The 15,483-nt window shown below is 44.6% G+C and overlaps 1 protein-coding gene across 2 annotated transcripts; it reads left to right on the forward strand.

Moving 5' to 3' along the window:
• Positions 1–71: 71 nt before the first annotated feature.
• On the forward strand, positions 72–15,383 carry PPP1R7 (protein phosphatase 1 regulatory subunit 7). 2 transcript variants are annotated; one of them, XM_083849038.1, is made up of 11 exons: positions 122–201; positions 698–775; positions 943–1,065; positions 4,951–5,006; positions 5,985–6,050; positions 6,682–6,812; positions 7,669–7,831; positions 11,252–11,368; positions 12,289–12,393; positions 13,308–13,394; positions 15,000–15,383. In XM_083849038.1, the coding sequence occupies exons 2-11, from the start codon at positions 733–735 to the stop codon at positions 15,174–15,176; spliced, it is 1,068 nt and encodes a 355-aa protein (XP_083705164.1). In that variant the 5' UTR covers positions 122–201; positions 698–732; the 3' UTR covers positions 15,177–15,383. The 2 variants fall into 2 exon arrangements, with proteins under 2 accessions (XP_083705165.1, XP_083705164.1); XM_083849039.1 differs by lacking the exon at positions 698–775 and having other exon boundaries at positions 72–201.
• Positions 15,384–15,483: the final 100 nt, after the last annotated feature.

A 15,483-nucleotide genomic window follows, 5' to 3' on the forward strand; every position in this document is an offset into this window, starting at 1 on the left:
GCGCACCAGTGCCGAGCTCCCCGGGCCAGCCCCCCGCCCCCCGGGGCGCAGGGCCCGCAGCGGCGATTGGCTGCGGCGCGGCGCGAGGCCCGGCCTCTGATTGGCTGCGGCCCGCGGCGAGGCGGTTTCCGGCAGGGGGCGGGGGGAGGAGAAGCAAGATGGCGGCGGCGAGCGGAGAGGGGCCGCAGGAGATGATGGAGGGTGAGAGCCCGCGGGGGGGCCGGGCAAGGCTCGGCGCGACATGTCGCGACACGGCGCCAGGGCGCCGCTCCCCGCCGGACAGCCCGCGGAGGGGCTCGGGCAGCCCCCGGGGGTGCAGCCTGGGGCCGCCCCGGCGGGGAGAGGTGGCAGGAGGGGGCTGCGGAGGCGGCCGGGGCGTAAAAGAATAAATAAATAAAGGCGGGGAGGAGAAGCGTGCCCGCCTGCTCGGCATCGGGCCCCCAGGGCAGGGCGGCTGTGCCGGGGACACGGCTCCAGTAGCGGCAGGGACACTCGTGGGCTCTCCCTTTTTTTCCTTTTGGCAAAGGAAAATTCTCCTCTTTTTCCTTTCGCTTCGTGCCCCTGGCACTGCGGTACACGGTACTGGTTTGTTCATTTATTTTTTCTAAAAGGTCTTTAAATGTAATGACTCTAGTTCCATCTCCGTAATCTTTGGAATTGCACTTCATTGATCTAAGAAATTTCCTTTTTCCTCCAGTCTTCTTCCCAGATTGTTGGTTTTAGGAAGATGTGATGGGAGGAAAAAGTGCATCCAAAATCAAAGTAGAAACAAGGGGTAAGAGGCCTTTTATTTAAGACTAAACCTTTCAATTAGTTAATTTAGGATTTCTACTAACTGCCTAGTGGTATATGTGAGTCCTGGTTGTTATATCTGCTTGCTGCTTCTTCCCCCCGCCCCACTGCCAGAAGTAGGCTAATTCTGCTGCTGTCTGTCTCGTGCAGTTGATAAGCGGATCGAATCAGAGGAGTCGGGAGATGAAGAAGGGAAGAAGCAAGCAGCGTGCTTAGTAACAGACCTCAGCCAGCAGAGCCTGAGAGACGAGCAGAATGGCGAGAACTCCGCAGGTACCTTGCCGACCTCAGCGATCGCTTTAGGAAGCGTCATTTTACGGGGCGTGCGGTCACACACGTATGTCAGTCCTCCGTGTTTCTCCTAGCTGCACAGGGATTCTGTCAGTGTTAGCTAATAACGTGCATCTCTGCAAGAGAAGACTTTTAAAAAAGGGTGATCATAGTGTAATCGTTGCTAGAGTAAAGCTGCCTTCTTTTATGGATCCACTGATATTAGACCTTCATTTTTTCCTTCTTTGGCCGCGTATGGAACCGTGCTTCTCTTTGAAATCCGTACCATCGACATGCAAAGCAGCTTTTTTCATATTTTTTTGTGTGCGAAAGTTACTGCTTTCTGTAGAGAGATGCTGGAAGTGTTCATTAGAAACAAGCAAAAACAGCTCTTCGTAATTCTGCTTTAATGCGTGTAGTTTTTAACTTTAAAAATTGCCAGATTCCTTTGGAAGGTAGAGAAGACTATTTCTAGATAGGTTGAAGAAAGCTCTTGATTTTTTTTTTAAATTGAAAGTGCTAAGGCATCAAAATTGCACCTTTTTGAATTCTCTTGACTTCAAACTTTCACTGCTGTTTTCCCGGTTTGTAACAGCGCATTGGGTAGAAATTTTGACAGGCTTTTCTAAGCCTGTGTGTGTTTGATGGTAATGCATGTTTTAGAGTAGCTTGCATAGAATTCGTCAGAGCAAATCAATTTCTGAAGACTCCATGTGGCAATATTTTCTGGCCTTTTAATAATGCTAGCTAACAATTTGAGATGTAATAGCTTCTTTTTTGATAGACGTGCTTGTGTAGTTGTTGGTCTAAAAATGGAAGGGAAATAATACAGAATTTTTTTTGCAGCAAATTTTTGACTGTTTATGTACTACAAATCCCTCCTAATTTACCCTTGTTCCTTAGACTTGGTGAGAGCGTCTTCCAAACTCCCAAATTCTTGTGGGAGTTTGAAATCTCACTTCTTAACTAAATGAATTCCCTCTTGGTTGTTAACAATTCAGTGTTAACCATTAAAAAATAAATAAATCGCCCAACAAACTGGAAGTTGAACAATGGTGTGATGATATCTTGAAAAGGACAAGAGCACATCTCACAGATGGTAAATTCCAAGCACTAGGTGGTCAAAAGAACCACTCAGATCAGCCTGGCGTGGTTTTCCTTTGCGCACGTCACATTTTGAATATTTATTTAGCTGGCTTAATTTATTTGTGCATGTGAGGTTGTGTTTTCTATGTTGCTCCCTTGGGAATTGTAATATTAGAGAAACGACTTCAGATGACGTACTTTTATCCCAAGTGGAGGCAGGAAAAACAACTTCAGATTTGTCTGAATTGCATTGGATACTCTTTACTGTAACAACTGGATCAGTATTCTGTCTCCTTCCAAGCTGTTAGGATTCAGAAAACTTATTTTAGGGCAGAAACCAAGCAGAGGAATAATGCTGGAACGCTCGAGTTAGTTTCTTCAGCCAGCTTTTGAGTTGCTCAGCTAAAAAACAAAACGAACAGTCTTCCACGTTGTTCGCTGAGGATCAAAAATAGAGCTCGAACAGCTGAAACTTCAATTTCATTGTTTAGCTAATTCTCTGAGGAATAGCGCCTTTGTGAGAAAGCTTCTAACAGCTATTTATAATATTTTTCATGCATATGCACTTAAAAAGTGCAGTTAGGCTTTCAGCTGCTTTAAACGGTTGCGATGCTGTGGATTTACGTAACTCAGTAACTGCTGCTCTGTACTGCGGAACTCGGCTTTCCTGAATGTTGTCGTCTTCCCTACGTTTGCAGAGCTGTCTAGCTTGCAGGCATGGGTTTCACGAAAACTTGCTTAAGTAACTTCAGTGCCAGAGCAATATTTTTTCCCCCCTTGAGAAACCTGCTGCATTAAAAATTGTGGGCTGTTTGCATACTTACTGTGTGCAAGTGCAATTGCAGTTCGTATTCTCATCACGACACTGATTTGTCCGTGTGATCAGCACACACATCTTGCTGCTCAGACATACAGGGAGTATTTGTATACAGTACATAAACTTTCTGGGAGCCAACCTTATTACGGAAATGTTTATGCCTATTACTTTTAAGTTGTTTTTATTGCTGTGAAGTTGTTGCATTTCTCCGGTGTGATTTGGTTTGGTGCCGTCAGGCTTGTGTGCTTTTTGCCTGTGCTGGCGCTACCAGGGCTGGTCACTCAAAGTCATATGGCAAAAAGTCCCAAAAGAAGTTCCTTCGCTGTGACTTACTGGTTGTACAACTCAATACGAGGGGAATTGATTGGTTTTTTTAAAAAATGTGCTATCTCAAGTAACTATTGTTCCAAACTTGGGCTGTGTTCCTGCTGGCTGTGAGTTCAGCTAGGCTGCTCGTTTGTCCTGGAGCACTTTGTACTGGCAGATTTTGCACCCTAGAAATAGGTCAAAGAGCTGCAGCTGGGGAGCGTGTCCCGCTCCTCTGCTGAAGTGCATTGCTCCCCATCTGGAAGAAAAATAAGAGAATGAAGGTGCTGCCCGCTGCCAAAGTACTGACAGGCGTATGTATGTGTGTCAGTTTTGGTGGCATTTCTATACCACCACTCAGCGTCACCAAGCCTGCCAGCTCATTTCACATCCCTGAAATAGAGTTCATGCTCCCTGCTAATTTATGCTATATGCAACATTAGAAGAAGAGGGACAGAGGATTGTTTTTCAGTCTTCATTTCTGTGAGTTCCGTTAGGACTCCTTCCTGTTTGAATGCTCAGGCAAGAGCCATGGCCAAATGCAGGAAGGTAAGGCAGAGTGTGCAGCTATTAAAACCGTGGAGTCTGGCAGTATTAAAATCTGCACTGTTTGTACTGTTAATCCTTACAATATCGCAGATAATTCCAAGCATCTGTAGGAAAAACTCGTTAAGTACTGAGGATATTTGGCATTTGCATGGGCATTGTGACCATGCTGGGCTATGAATGCATTCGTTACTTCTGGGTTATGGAATGAGCTCGCATCCTGTAATGAGGAGTTAATCCAGAGCCTTTGGGACTTGGCTAATTAAATATCCTTCTAGTTTTTTGGTAGCACAGACAGAAGCTGCGCACGTGAAATGGAAAGGGGTTGCACGTTGTATGTCTGTTCTGCAAAGTCTAATTAGACTTTCTCTGGAGATTGATGCAACCAGCACACCATCCTCAACAAATGAGAATCGGGCATGAATTATTCATCGTGAATTTATCCACTAAACTTCGCTCCCTCTTGTGCTGTGATAGAAGCACAGCAAATGTTGGGCTGTCTTCCAGAGCTACAAAAGCATTTCCCAAGAAAATGTATGCAGCGTGATAAACAGTGTTTGCTAGCGTATTAGTGAGTTCATTCAAACAAAAGAAGGGAGATCCATGCAGAAGAGGGCACAACATTGCCATAAACTGGCAGTAGTTATGCAAGGAAAGCTGAAGGGTGGGATTGCTGAGATGCTTGGTCATTCTTGGCACTATCGCTAGATAGTTTAGGTGTGCTTAGATTCCCTCTTGGCACTGATGTTAGGATGTCTGAGGAGCACAGACACTTCAGAGGGTGTATCTTCAGAGAGATGATGGCCCTAACTGTAAAGAAAAAGAATCCTGCCAAGATCAACCTGAAGCCAGCGTTATTCAGCAGCCACGTAAGCAGGCTGGGTAAGGCGCTGTTCTTTCTGTCCTTTGTACTTAGGCCTGACATTCTATTCAAAAATAAAACTTTGTTTTCATGACTAGCTGTCATGTTGAGAAGCCAGACAGGTGAAACGTATTTTTAATGCAGCAGAGTATCTGAAGTGTGCACGTGTTCCCTCTTCAGAGGGTGTTTGTCTCTCTGGATGTTAGCTGTTGTCATCTTGCCTTTTGCAATCATGTAGCAGAACTTTATAATGTATCTGCTTCTGCTGCAGGAGAAGCAGAGACACCAGTGGACATGGAGACAATTAGCCTGGATCCAGAAGCTGAGGTAAAGGCAGATTTTTGTCCTTATGGGCTTTACACAGAAGGAAGAAAAGGATAGCAAAGGCAAGTATCGACACCTGGTTATGAGGTCCGGTTCTTCTGAAGGTGCTGGCTATGCCGTCTTCCCCAGAATTGATTCAGAGCCTTTAGACCAGAAGTAGAGGTGTATTATTCTTGATCAAAATCCAAAACCTTTTGTGGGTCATTCTGAATTTTGGAATAAACATGGAGACACTGAAAGTGGGGCTATGCTGGGAGCATCACCGATGGGGTACGAGCTTTTGTGAGAATCTTTAATGAAGTGGGTGATGCAGTCAGACCCGTGATTTGTAAGAGACACAGCGACACAACTGGCCTTGTGCCTGGGCATAGGCAGCCTCCTGAGCCTGTGCACTGGAGAATTTCTGAGCCTGGGTGATGAAGGTCTCTTTGTTTGACCTGTAAAACTAGAGCATCTGGGGCTGAGCAGCATAGATGTGAAGTGCTTTAGCTGTTTGCCAGCGCCGAGTTACGTTTGCAGAACCACCAGATTGTTTGAACTACTAGCGGTTCTTACTCACCTGAGGCCTGGAACTGGAAATAGCGGGGTGTGTTCCAGTTACACCCTAGCAAAGTGGGTAGGAGAATTTTGTGCAGTACTTTATTCAAGCCAGACAACAGAATTTGTCTTTCTCAGTAAGTTCCAAATTTACTGGAGGAAAAAAAGAAGTCCCCTATTGGTGAAACAAAGCAGAGACTCAGGAAAGGGCTGTTGCACTTTCATAGATGCTGCCTTTGCAGCTGGTGAGCTTAGGCCCCATACTTCACCTTTGGTGGAAATATCATATTCCAAAACAAATTGTCACAAGCTCTTTAAAGGGAAGTTTTTACGAGCTATGAATTTTGTAAGTCAACAATTTTCCTTACAACAAAGTACCAGGTTAGTCTTGAAGAGTGTTCTGAAACACTTGCTGAATCCCTCTGACCTCCGTTTCTCTTTCAGGATGTGGACCTGAATCATTTCCGAATTGGAAAAATTGAAGGATTTGAGGTGCTCAAGAAAGTGAAGGTAATGGTCCTAAGTAACAGAGAATGTCTCTTGGAGCTGGACATTTTGCACGTCTGATCTATTAGAGAACAAACATACGGGTCTCTCTTTGGCTGAGATCCTAACGAGTTCACCTTATGCTTGACCAAAGAAGGTTTACCCATTTGTCAAGTAGTAATAAAAAATGCTGGGGTTTTGAAAGTTGGTTTTGGAAGTGAATGAGAGAGAACAAGTCATGGTTAATTCTAAGAGATGGATTTTGTACTTGCACAGGCTTAACAAAGAATATTCTAGACTGGAAAGGACCTCTGGAAGTCTCTCATAACTCCCTGCTCAAAGCAGGTCCAGTTTGAGCATGTTGCTCAAGGCCTTGTCCAGTTGAGCTCTTGAATGTTTCCAAGATTACATTACAGTTACACAGTCTCTCTGGGGCCCTGTTCTGGTGTCCGACCACCTTCATGGTGAAAAGCTTTCCTTCCGTAGCGTTGGAAGAAAACGAGGAAAATTCTATTAAAAAACAAAACAGAAACAAATAATCCACAAAACTTTATGGATAACCCTAAAAACTAACTGTCTGTGTGCCAAGAGGCATTACATGCTGTCATTTGTATCTATCTTCCTGATTGTTTTTAAACTTTTCTTCAACTGTTAGACTCTGTGTCTGCGTCAGAACTTGGTTAAGCGCATTGAGAACCTGGAGCAATTGCAGACCTTGCGGGAGCTGGATCTCTACGACAATCAGATTCGGAAGATTGAGAACTTGGAGGCTCTAACGGAACTTGAGTGAGTCACAGGGAATCACCAGGATTAGCCTGAGGGTGTTTTGCCACGCAGTGAGTTACATGTGCCGTGCTTATTCCAGCCTTTACCACCCAGGCCCTTCTCACGATTCGTTTGGGTGCTCTGTGAAGGACAAGGTCTGGTCTCCCTTGGTATTTAACCTGTGTGGTAAAATAATTTCATTATCCTGGAGCTCAACAGGGACAGTCAGCTGGGCACGAAATGTATGCTGTGTGAGACAGTAAGAGTGCTAGGTGGTTGCAGCTTCTCTCCGGGTACAGACGCACTCGGGCATCCCTTGGTATTGACGATGCAAGCTCCGTGTAGCAGGCTGACCTTCCTGCGGAAAATGGCAAGAGACTTGACACTTTGCGGGGGACATGAGGAAGGAGTAGTGCTCCTCCTAGCTTCTGGCACTGGTCCTTGATCGCTCTGGAGACAGATCGTGAAACTGTTTCCACTGGGGTTGAGGAGGAGTGACCTACTTCCTGCAGTTGCAGCTGCTTCATGCTTAGGGGAGGCCCGGTCCTTGTCCGCAGAGAGGCTGAGCTTTTGGGGACGTGCATTTCCTACAGACTGTGCAGTACTGAAGGTTGGCTGCCTCCCAGAGTGGCAGCTCCACAACTGGGCAAAATAAGGTCTATCCTTTGCGTGTTACATGTCTATTTTTTTCCCCTGTTATGCTGTGGAAGTATTTTGAAAGTTATATTTATTTCTGATAAAAGAAATGCCGCGTGTGACTCAGGGCCTAGCAAAGCGCTTCTGTAGGTAGCGAGGTTCACCACCGATTTACAAATGTCCCTTCTGGAATCGTTTGTGCCTCCTGGACTGAAGAGGCCTTTGTTTTGTTTTACCTCAGGATCCTGGACATCTCGTTTAATGTTCTGCGACACATTGAAGGACTAGATCGGCTTACCCAACTTAAAAAACTCTTCCTTGTCAACAACAAAATCGCCAAAATTGAGAATTTGAGCCACTTGCAGCTGTTACAGATGTTAGAGTTGGGATCCAATCGAATTCGGGTAGGCTTGCTGTACGGGATGTTAGCTGAAGAGTTTTGAGCTCTTTGGCTTGGGATTAGCCCTTTCCAAAAGTGCAGTGCACTGACTTTTACTTGCAATTTTGCTGTTTTTATTGTTATAGCCATTTAATGTGTAATTGCTTGTTTGCTGCGCCTGCTGAATTCTTTAATTATGTATGCATGTAGTGCCTGGCTACTAAACTACTATTGATGAATCTCTCTTTAATGCATCCCCTGTGTGCGGCCTCTTGCAGATGACAGTTTCCTCTTGATAGAGAGCCAAGCCTATCAAAACTAGCAGTTACTGCTTTCTCTTACCTTCCTGGAGGCTGGCACTGTTGAGTTCAGATGTAGTTGTAGTTTCAGATTCGTATGTATAATTGATAATTCTGTTAGTCTCCCTCAGGAAAAAGATCTTTCTTGACTTTACTCTGAAGTGCCTCAAAAAACTGATGCTCCACTGCTGAGTGCTTTATCTTACGGTTCAGTTAGTGACCTCTCCAGCTCTGCTGATTTAAAGTCTGTGCCACTTGAAGGGAAGCAGTTCTGAGTAGTCTTTGCTCTCCATAAGGCACGCTTTTCCGCATCTTGCCCAGTTCATAAGAGAATTGGTGAAACAGCCAACACAAAAGAGCTGCAATGTGCAAAGTAAACAAATTCTTTAGAAACTTCTTCGATGATGTATGTTTTAGAAAATAATGGTTACAAGTGAGCATTTTTCCAATCTGAAAATTGTATAAGTTGACACTCCCCAGTTACAGTCACTGAAAAACTGTTTGTTATGCTGAAGGAGCAGATGAAGAAAATACCTGTTTGTCCTCTATATTGCAACCATTGTGGAAGCACGCTTCTCCTTCTAGGAAAGAAGGAAACAAAAGCTATTATAAACAGCCTTTTAAGGCAGAAATGGTTGCTGCTTTTATGAACTGGAAAAATTTCATTTTTCCCATAAAGCTAAACTGGACTGACTTCTCTATCTAAGAAGTTATTAGTTTGGAAACTAAATTACTTCTGGGAATAAATCCCAAGTGGGAGAACATCAGCCAAATAAGCAACTAGGAACCTTACAGATTGCATAGGCTGGGGAACGTGACCTAGAGGGATGCAGTTTGTGTATTCAGAAATGTAATAGGCTAAGCACACTTATTCTTTCATTTCAAAAGCTGGGTTAAAAATATTACATTCCATATCTGAACATCATTATCGCGTGGGGAAAAAAAATCCAGCTAGATTTCTGTATGGACACTTAGGTGGTATATTGCCACCAGTGTTATCAAGCCTAAAATTATATTTTAAAGAACAAGGTTGCACTTATTTTACATGTATTTTTGCAGCACTGAGACTGTGCATGTTTAAAAAAAAAAGTTATACTACTGTGTGGGTAACACAGCTAAATTATTTTTACCGTTTATCTGTTAATTCTGTTCTGGCTTCTTCAAACAGCACTGCTCTGTGCTTCTGGCTGCTTTACTGGAGTGAGAAACCCGGTAATGTCTAGGGTAGGCATGAAAAATAACATCTTGTCATTTGAGGACGCCTAGAACTCTTCTGATAGTTTTCTGCCAGCAGGATAGCCTGGCTCCATGCTGTATAGGTGGGCATATCCTTAACTCTGTAGGACAAAAGCCTATGGGCTGTCTGTTCAGGCAGCGTTCTTGGTTCTGGGGTGCTTGATAAGTTCATACCCTGCACATGAAAGCTCCTGCAGTAATGCTGTCTGAGTTGTTTTGCTGCAAAACTCTAACCTCTTGGTGCACACTTACCCTGGAGTCTGTCATGACTTATTAAGCACTCATAGCTCTGTCCTTTTTATGTGAATGGTGAGGAAACATAATTTTATGCCTGAGCTAATGCACTTTCATGCTTTTCTTTCCAAAGTTGGACTGAGGCAACTACGAGGCAAGCACTTTATTTGTTCCCAAGTTTTTTTCCTCATGCCCATCTGTTTCATACTCTCACTTAAGCGTGGCTTTTTTATAGCTTTAAATAGCTTTTTTTTCTGATTATTTCTTCTCAATACCCTCAGAATCACAAGTATTTCCTCCTCAGGGCTGGGGGAGCTACCAATGAGAAACAAATCTATTATTTTCTTGCAAGGCCAAAGCAGGGGTAAGTCCACAGGCTAGAAGGAGGGTGAGTCCAAATATGAGCTGATAAAACAACTTACATTGAATCTGTTGGCAATTCTGGGATAGAGGTTGAAAAGATTCTTTCCTTTCCAGAGCTTACCTGTAATGCGTTGTGTGCACTTGTCCCTCTTCCTCTGCCTTCCCTTGCCCAGAAGCGTGTGCACGCAGAAAACTACGTGGTGCTAGGACTTGGTGTCCTGTCACACCAGCACTGTTAGTCTCTGAAATCGCCAGGCAAGAAGGATGGGGAAAAGCTGAGGTGTCACGAGCTATTTAACCACAGATGCACAGCTGTGTGTATATCTATATCCATGTTGCTGCTTTTCTGTGAGCTGAAATCTGTTTTTAAAATTCCCATCTTTTTAACAGCACCTTTTTTCTTTGATTTTTTTTTTTCTGGCTGTCCCCTGGGGGGAAAAAAAAAGCATTTTCTTTCTTTTTACAGGAGCCTTTTCTAGATCTATCCTTCTCCCCTTTTCTTGCCATGTCTTTTTTTCTCTTCTCTTCATGCTTTCTGGTGCCCCTTCCTTTGTAAATAAAGAATGGTTCGTTTTGATGCCTCACAGAGGTCTTTTCTCCCACTGACAGCTGAGCTCGGGACTTAAATTTGTGCAGTGTGTATGTTCTGTCAGTAGTGTGTGTATTTAACAGGTATATATCGCTTAAATTGGTATGTGTATGTTCTGCCGGTAGCATGAATATATAGTCTGTAGTTAAATGTATTAAAACCTTGTGTCATGCTTACCTAGATACACCCATCAGACAGTTAACCTTGCTTATGACAGAGAAACTGAGACGTGGAGCAGCTTGGCTCCGACTGCTTTAATCGTTGATGGTCAGGACTAAATTTGGGAATTACATTTTCCATTCCCAGAGTCTTTCCATTCACCGGTGACAGCTACTCTTGCTTCACAAATGAGTACCTGTGCCCTGGAAGCGCCTCATGCCCAGGGAATGTCCCCTTCAGTGCTCCTTGTGCCTGTTCGTTCTCTTCCCTGGCCTGGACGGTGGTGGCAACAGAGGACAAAGTGATGTGACAGTGACGTGACCCCTGCTGAAAGTCCGCAAACAGTAATGCTGCGAGCCAGCGGTCACAGGCCGAGGCTCGCTGTCACTGCGCTCACCCTGCTCTTTGAGGGAGGCCCTACCTTGTGCACAGTTTGTGTTTGGAACCGGCAGGCTTGTCTTGCAGCGGAGTGCAGCTGCACAGGTTGAGGCTAGAAAATGCCAGCCGCACCTACAGGCTGCAGTTTTGCATCCCAGCAACGCTGTCTCCTTTGGTCATTTTGCAGGCAATTGAAAACATTGACGCCTTGACTAACCTCGACAGCCTGTTCCTTGGAAAGAATAAGATCAGCAAGCTCCAGAACTTGGATGCACTGACGAACCTGACTGTGCTCAGCATACAGGTACTGATTCTGCTCCGTATCGTTACGTGTTGAACAACCTTGTTACGGGACCAACCTTGTAACTTACAGTAAGCTCTGTGGAGTCAGTGGGTCTCTGGTGTCTGGGTCAAACTGCTTTATTGGAATAGAGTGAGATATTTTGTGCTGTCTTTTCTTGTCCTTTGGTACTAAATGAGATTGACACTGCTAAAATGATAAAACAAATGCTTGATTTTCCTGAGAGAGGACAGGAAACGAATGTTATCCCCCTACTCCCTTCCTGAGGTACTGCAGAGTAACATCAAATGAGTTATGCCAGGGAAGTGCACGTAGTGGCAGTGGCTCAGTGTCACTGCCTTCTGCCTGAAGAGGGGGGAAATGTGAATAAGCTTGTGCTGAATGAAATGTGTCCTTAATGAGCTAGGGGAATGTCCCAGCCTTTTCTAGAGGGTGGAATAAATACATGACAAAGCGAGTAGATTCTGGTATCCCTTACAATTATTTCTAAGTGTTACTTGCTGTGTGTTGCAGTACCTGTAGGCATCTTATTTTATAGGATTTACAGAGCTATATATAGCAGTGTGTATCGTGACTAAAGTCATGCAACTTCCTTTAGGACCATTCCATTAAAAAGACCTACAAAATGAATGCTATCAATGCATAGACTTGTTTCTAAATAGACCAAGTAGAAAATTTTCAGGCTACAACTTCTGATGGGAGAGTCAGGATCTGACTCTACTAAGCTTGGAAACTCTGGCTCTTCTGGAACTTCCTTGAGCACAGTGGCAGAGAGATCCAACAAACTGAGTGCACAGGATCAATGGGAAGCCAAACAGGCTATTTTCCCTTCCCATCCATGCTTCAGAGAAATACTTTTCCTCCAATGACTCGCGTATATTTTGTGTTTTTAGAGTGAACTTTAACTGCTGTTACACTTTCAGAGTAACCGTCTGACCAAGATTGAGGGGCTGCAGAGCTTGGTGAATTTGCGTGAGTTGTACCTCAGCAACAATGGCATCGAAGTCATCGAGGGACTGGAGAACAATGTGAGCAGGCCAAAAGCACGTCTGAACTGTTGCCCTTTAGGGAGCTTTTGTTCCTCAGCTTCCCCAGTTACACGTGGGGTCCTCAGTGTCTTGAAAAGACCAGGAAGATCCAAGTATTGGTTATCTAAAACTATTTTACATTTATGAAGCTCCTCCAGATGTTCTGGAGCAGATTTTTTTTTTTGTGACTGGCAGGTGGGTGTTGGGAAGTTCAGGGCACGTGGTTAATGGAGCAGCCTGGTGGATCTTGAGCAGTGGAAAGACTTGATAGCCACTGCTGGCTGTCTCTGCAGCCTTTCAGACAGCCATCTGTAGATAACTGGGTCCTTTCCGATAGGAGTGGAGCTGGAAGTGAAAGGGGCAAGCCATGGCATGTGGCTTGCCATTGCCCGTATACATTTCTAGATTTCTGGATAGGACTGATTTCACGGGTGTGTGTAGCATTTTCATTCTCACCCAACAGCAGGTGGCACTGTAGGAGAGAAGAGAAATCTGCAACTTGGTTGATTGCATACAAGGCAGAAAAAAACTTTCTCTAAACTATTGAGCTTCCTGCTGCAAAACGTTTATTCAGCTCTACTGCTCAGGAGGACACTTCTGATCCAATTTTTAATGGATTTCTCTTAACATACTATGAGGAAAGCTTACTTTTTAGGTGCCCGTGGCTGGCAATTGTCATTCAGCCAGTAGTTGCTTTCATTTTTGCCTCATGGCTTCTGGAAGGTCAGTAACTCGGCTTAATTAAAAACAGTCTTTCTTGCTATATGTAGACAGTGAGAGTACTTGTCGTGCTGCCTTTAAACAGCTGGCAGTAACGCATCATTGCTTCTAACGACTTTCAACTCTGGCCTGACAAAGTAAGACAGAAAAGATGAAAGGAAATCCAGTGTAATGTCTTTTTTTTGTTTGTCTAGAACAAACTCACAATGCTGGACATTGCATCTAATAGAATCAAGAAGATTGAAAATATCAGTCACCTAACGGAGCTGCAGGAGTTTTGGGTAAGTGCAGGTGGAACTGTTCCCTGAAACATCTGTGCACGGTGAGAGAGACCCCTCTGATGGGGAGCAGCAGGAGGGTGGTGTCTGTCTTGGGCAGCTGTTGTGAACTCTTTCTGGTGACTGTCTTTAAGATTTTGACAGTCTGTGCAGATAGAGCGTAATGATTCCCCCTAAGGAAAGAGTTAAGCCTAATGTGATTTTTGCAGGGCTCTGATTAGTGGTAGCAAGCCTATCCCTACCTAGGAAATAGGCCCTGCCTTCATGGTTGTGGTGGTTATGAAACAGCCCTAGTGTGTCCTATTTTTGCAGATCTCATCTTTCTTTAAGTCAGCATGACTGTGTAATGAGAGAAGCTGATACTGGCTCACGGCTGCACTGGAACACAGTATCGGTTTAGAGCAGACTTGATATGTTCATGTTGTTATAAATATGAAGCAAATTAAACAGTCTCTGGTTTACTTCCATTCCTAGGAGGCAGGTAACTGTTAGGGTTGCTTTTGTTATCTTTGGTATCCTGAGCAGTGAAGCCCTTTGCCATTCATGAGGCTGGTGAGCATACATTTAGAGACTCCCCACCTGAAATATTGGTACTCTGACATCTTTTGGTAGCTGTGTACAAATCTGCAGAAGGAAGAGCTTCTTTAGTCCAAGGTCTTGACTATAAAACCATCTTTGTCAGGAACACTGGCAGTCCCAATGATGAAGCAGTTTTCTGTCACTGCAATAAATGGAGAGAGGCAGCTGTAGAAAATAGAGCTGCTTACCACACAGCAAACAGGGAGCACAAAGTTTCCAGTTGACTGTGAATGCCCGATGTGAGGAAGAACAGTTGTTGAGGGAGGCCATTTGATTTTTTTTTTTTTAAAGGTGGTGTTTTTGTAGTAACTGCCGATGTGTCCAAAACCAAAGCATGGCTGTAGTCTCTAGGCTGGGCAGCATGTGGCCACCATGCACACTTTGCTTCCTTGCCAGACAGTTGAAGCATTCATCCCCTTGCGTGGGAATTCCTATCCAGTGCAAACAGTGAGGCAGCTCCTGTACTTACAGGAGGAGAAGCTGAATCAGAGAGCTTGGTGCTTTCTTTGGAGCACAGAAGCAGTGTTTGTAAGAAAACGAGGAGGTAAAGGGAAGAGGAAAATGTCACTTCGCATCAGTTCAGGGCCTTCTCTTCCCACCCAAGAAGTCATGGAAGTAAAAATAGATACCACAATCAACGAAAACCTTGACATGAAGGTTTCCAACCCTTAAATGAACAAAGTATGGACTGGAATAATACATAAAGAGTTGGTCCCGGTGTTTTGCTGTGGCTTTCCCGTCAAAACCAGTCAGACTAGATGTGTTGTCTTATGTCGCAGGTCACCTGCTCCACTCTACAGACTGTGTAAGGAAGCTGGTGCTGGTTAGCAAGGCTTGGAGTGTGAGAGAGAATGCGGAGGGCGCAGGGGGAGAAGGGATGTGTAGACGGGGACTTCTTACCTGTACTTGAAGGTTGTACTGTCACTGGGTGGTACTCCTCTTGAGCAGCCATGGTTTGGCTAGGTTCCTGCTAACCAGGCTTCGATGGAAGTATTTGTTTGTGTGAGTGTGCGCTTCTGTGCTCTGCAGATGAATGATAACCTTGTGGAGAGCTGGAGTGACCTGGATGAGCTGAAAGGGGCGAAGAACTTGGAAACTGTTTATTTGGAGCGAAACCCTTTGCAGAAGGATCCCCAGTACCGGCGCAAAATCATGTTGGCCCTCCCGTCTGTCCGGCAGATTGATGCCACGTTTGTTCGATTCTGAACCTCCTGCTGCCCTCTCTCCCCTGCCCTCCTTGGAGAAATGTCCCAATTGGGTTTTTTATCCACTTACCACTCCCCAGGTCTTCAGTACGCTGACACTCGCAGAGCAAATGGTCAATAAAAAACACTGAATACCAGATCTTGTGTACAATGCACTCATTGTTTTTGAAATGTTATTATTATTATTATTAAATCTTAACACAAGAGACTTCCTTGTGCTTGTGTCTGTTATTTATATGGGAGGCTTCGGCAGCGACTGTTTGCCACAGACTGGAGCATTTCTACTTGAAGCCACTTGCTGACTTCTG

Source organism: Anser anser, assembly GCF_964211835.1.
Source record: "Anser anser genome assembly, chromosome: 9".
NCBI classification, from domain to species: Eukaryota; Metazoa; Chordata; class Aves; order Anseriformes; family Anatidae; genus Anser; species Anser anser.